The 1,820-nt window shown below is 61.0% G+C and overlaps 1 protein-coding gene across 1 annotated transcript; it reads right to left on the minus strand.

Moving 5' to 3' along the window:
• Nucleotides 1-432: 432 nt before the first annotated feature.
• On the minus strand, nucleotides 433-1,410 carry Foxb1 (forkhead box B1). The gene has a single exon (XM_032910328.1). It carries the CDS (start codon nucleotides 1,408-1,410, stop codon nucleotides 433-435), a length of 978 nt encoding a protein of 325 aa, XP_032766219.1.
• Between the last annotated feature and the right edge of the window lie 410 nt (nucleotides 1,411-1,820).

Consider the following 1,820-nt stretch of genomic DNA (forward strand, 5'->3'; position numbering starts at 1 on the left):
CTGCAGCCTCGGCAGGTTTCTGCTCTCGGGCAGTGTCTCTGGTCTTGAAATTGTGCAGAGTCCAGAGCCCTGCCTATCCAAGCTCAGAAGATGCGTATTCTGTTTTGTTTTGTTTCTGTTTTCTCCGAGCAGGAGGGAGTCAGGGTGTTCTGCCTGTTGGATGAGAGTGCATTTCAGGGACCCTGGAGGGACCGCTTGGCTTGGGTTAGCCCCTGTTTTCTCTGCTGCCCTAGAGGGACGAAGACAACTTTCACACGCCTTCTGGCAAGTTTGTGGTTTGTCTTCTGGGTCCAAAACCAAAAGTTCTCCTAAGAGCGAGGACTGAAGAAGGTAGAATGGGCAAGTCCGGGTGGCGGTTTCAGGTCGCAGAGGGCTGGACCCGGAGCCGGGGAAGTGTGGATGAGACTTAGACAGAGCCCCAGCTTCTGTGGGTCAGTGCACGGCCACCGAGTGCAAGGCGGAGGCCGGGCTGGTGAGTGTCTCGCTAGGGGTGGCAGGGCTGCTTTGGCTAGTGGCTGTCTGCGAGGAGGTGGGGCTGAGAGAAGGCGGCGAGTTCGAGAGCAGGGTAGGAATGGGTGCCGGCAGCGCTGGCAGCGCGGGCACTGCGGCCGGAGTGGGCTTGATGGGCACTGGGATGGCGGGCAACGTCTGGCCTGCGGCGTGGCATAGCGGCTTCAGCGGCACTCCATAGGCGCTGTAGTCGCCACTGGCCATGGAGATTGGGGTGGCTGAGTCGATCATACCTGCGGAACCGTACACGTGTGGCCAGCCGGTGCCCAGAGAGCTGCCCATGGTAGTTAACTGGTTAGGGAGCGGGTAGGCAGCCGGAACCGGCTGCATGGCAGAGAAGGCCAGTCCCCCAGGCATCTTGTACTCCCTCGCGATGATGTTCTCGATGGCAAAGGGATGCTTGAAGCCGGAGGGCTGCGCCACACCGCCCAGGTTGTACGCAGCGGCCGGCATCTGTGGCAGATGCGTGCCCGAGGCGGCCAGCGCGCTGAGCCGCAGCTTAGCCTGCTGCTGGAGGTACTGCGCTGCGTCCGCCGGCTTGCTGGGCGCCAGGTGGTCTGACTTGAGCACCTTGAAGCGCTTGCGGCGCCGCAGGAAGCTCCCGTTCTCGAACATGTCCCCGCAGCTGGGATGCAGCGCCCAGAAGCTGCCCTTGCCCGGCTGGTCTGGCCGCCGCGGGATCTTAATGAAGCAATCGTTGAAGGAGAGATTGTGGCGCAGGCTGTTCTGCCAGCGCTGCGTGTTCTCCCGGTAGTAGGGGAAGCGGTCCATGATGAACTTGTAGATTTCGCTGAGCGGCAGCATCTTCTCCGGAGAGCTCTGGATGGCCATGGCGGTCAGCGAGATGTAGGAGTAGGGCGGCTTCTGGTCGCTGTACGTGTTGCGGCCCGGCCGAGGCATCTTCTTGCTTGGCCACTTGCTCAGGGTCCGCAGGGCCCGGAGGACTGGTCGGATCTGAAAAGGAGGGAGGTGATGGAGAAGGGCAGCATAGGTGCAGAGACACCGACGAGGGCACTCAGGCCGAGACACAGATATAGGGGGTGGGGAAGAGGGGATTCAGGTGCCAGCAACTTTGCGCACTAAACTGAATGGACCCAGCTAGTGAATGTGGAGAGGGAAAAGACCGTGAGCAGCAGAGAGGTTTGCAGGAAAGGAAGTAGGACCTGGATCAGGGGGGACAGAGAGAAGAGATGCTCACCTTAAAGTTGTTCCAAGTTACTGGTCCGCATCCGGGATGGCGTGGCTGGTGGCCGAGTCCCTCCCTGCGAGCGATAGGAGCGCAGAGTCGGGGACCAGAGAGACTCGCTGCC

The sequence above is a fragment of the Rattus rattus genome, chromosome 8 (assembly GCF_011064425.1).
Source record: "Rattus rattus isolate New Zealand chromosome 8, Rrattus_CSIRO_v1, whole genome shotgun sequence".
In the NCBI taxonomy this organism is placed as follows: domain Eukaryota; kingdom Metazoa; phylum Chordata; class Mammalia; order Rodentia; family Muridae; genus Rattus; species Rattus rattus.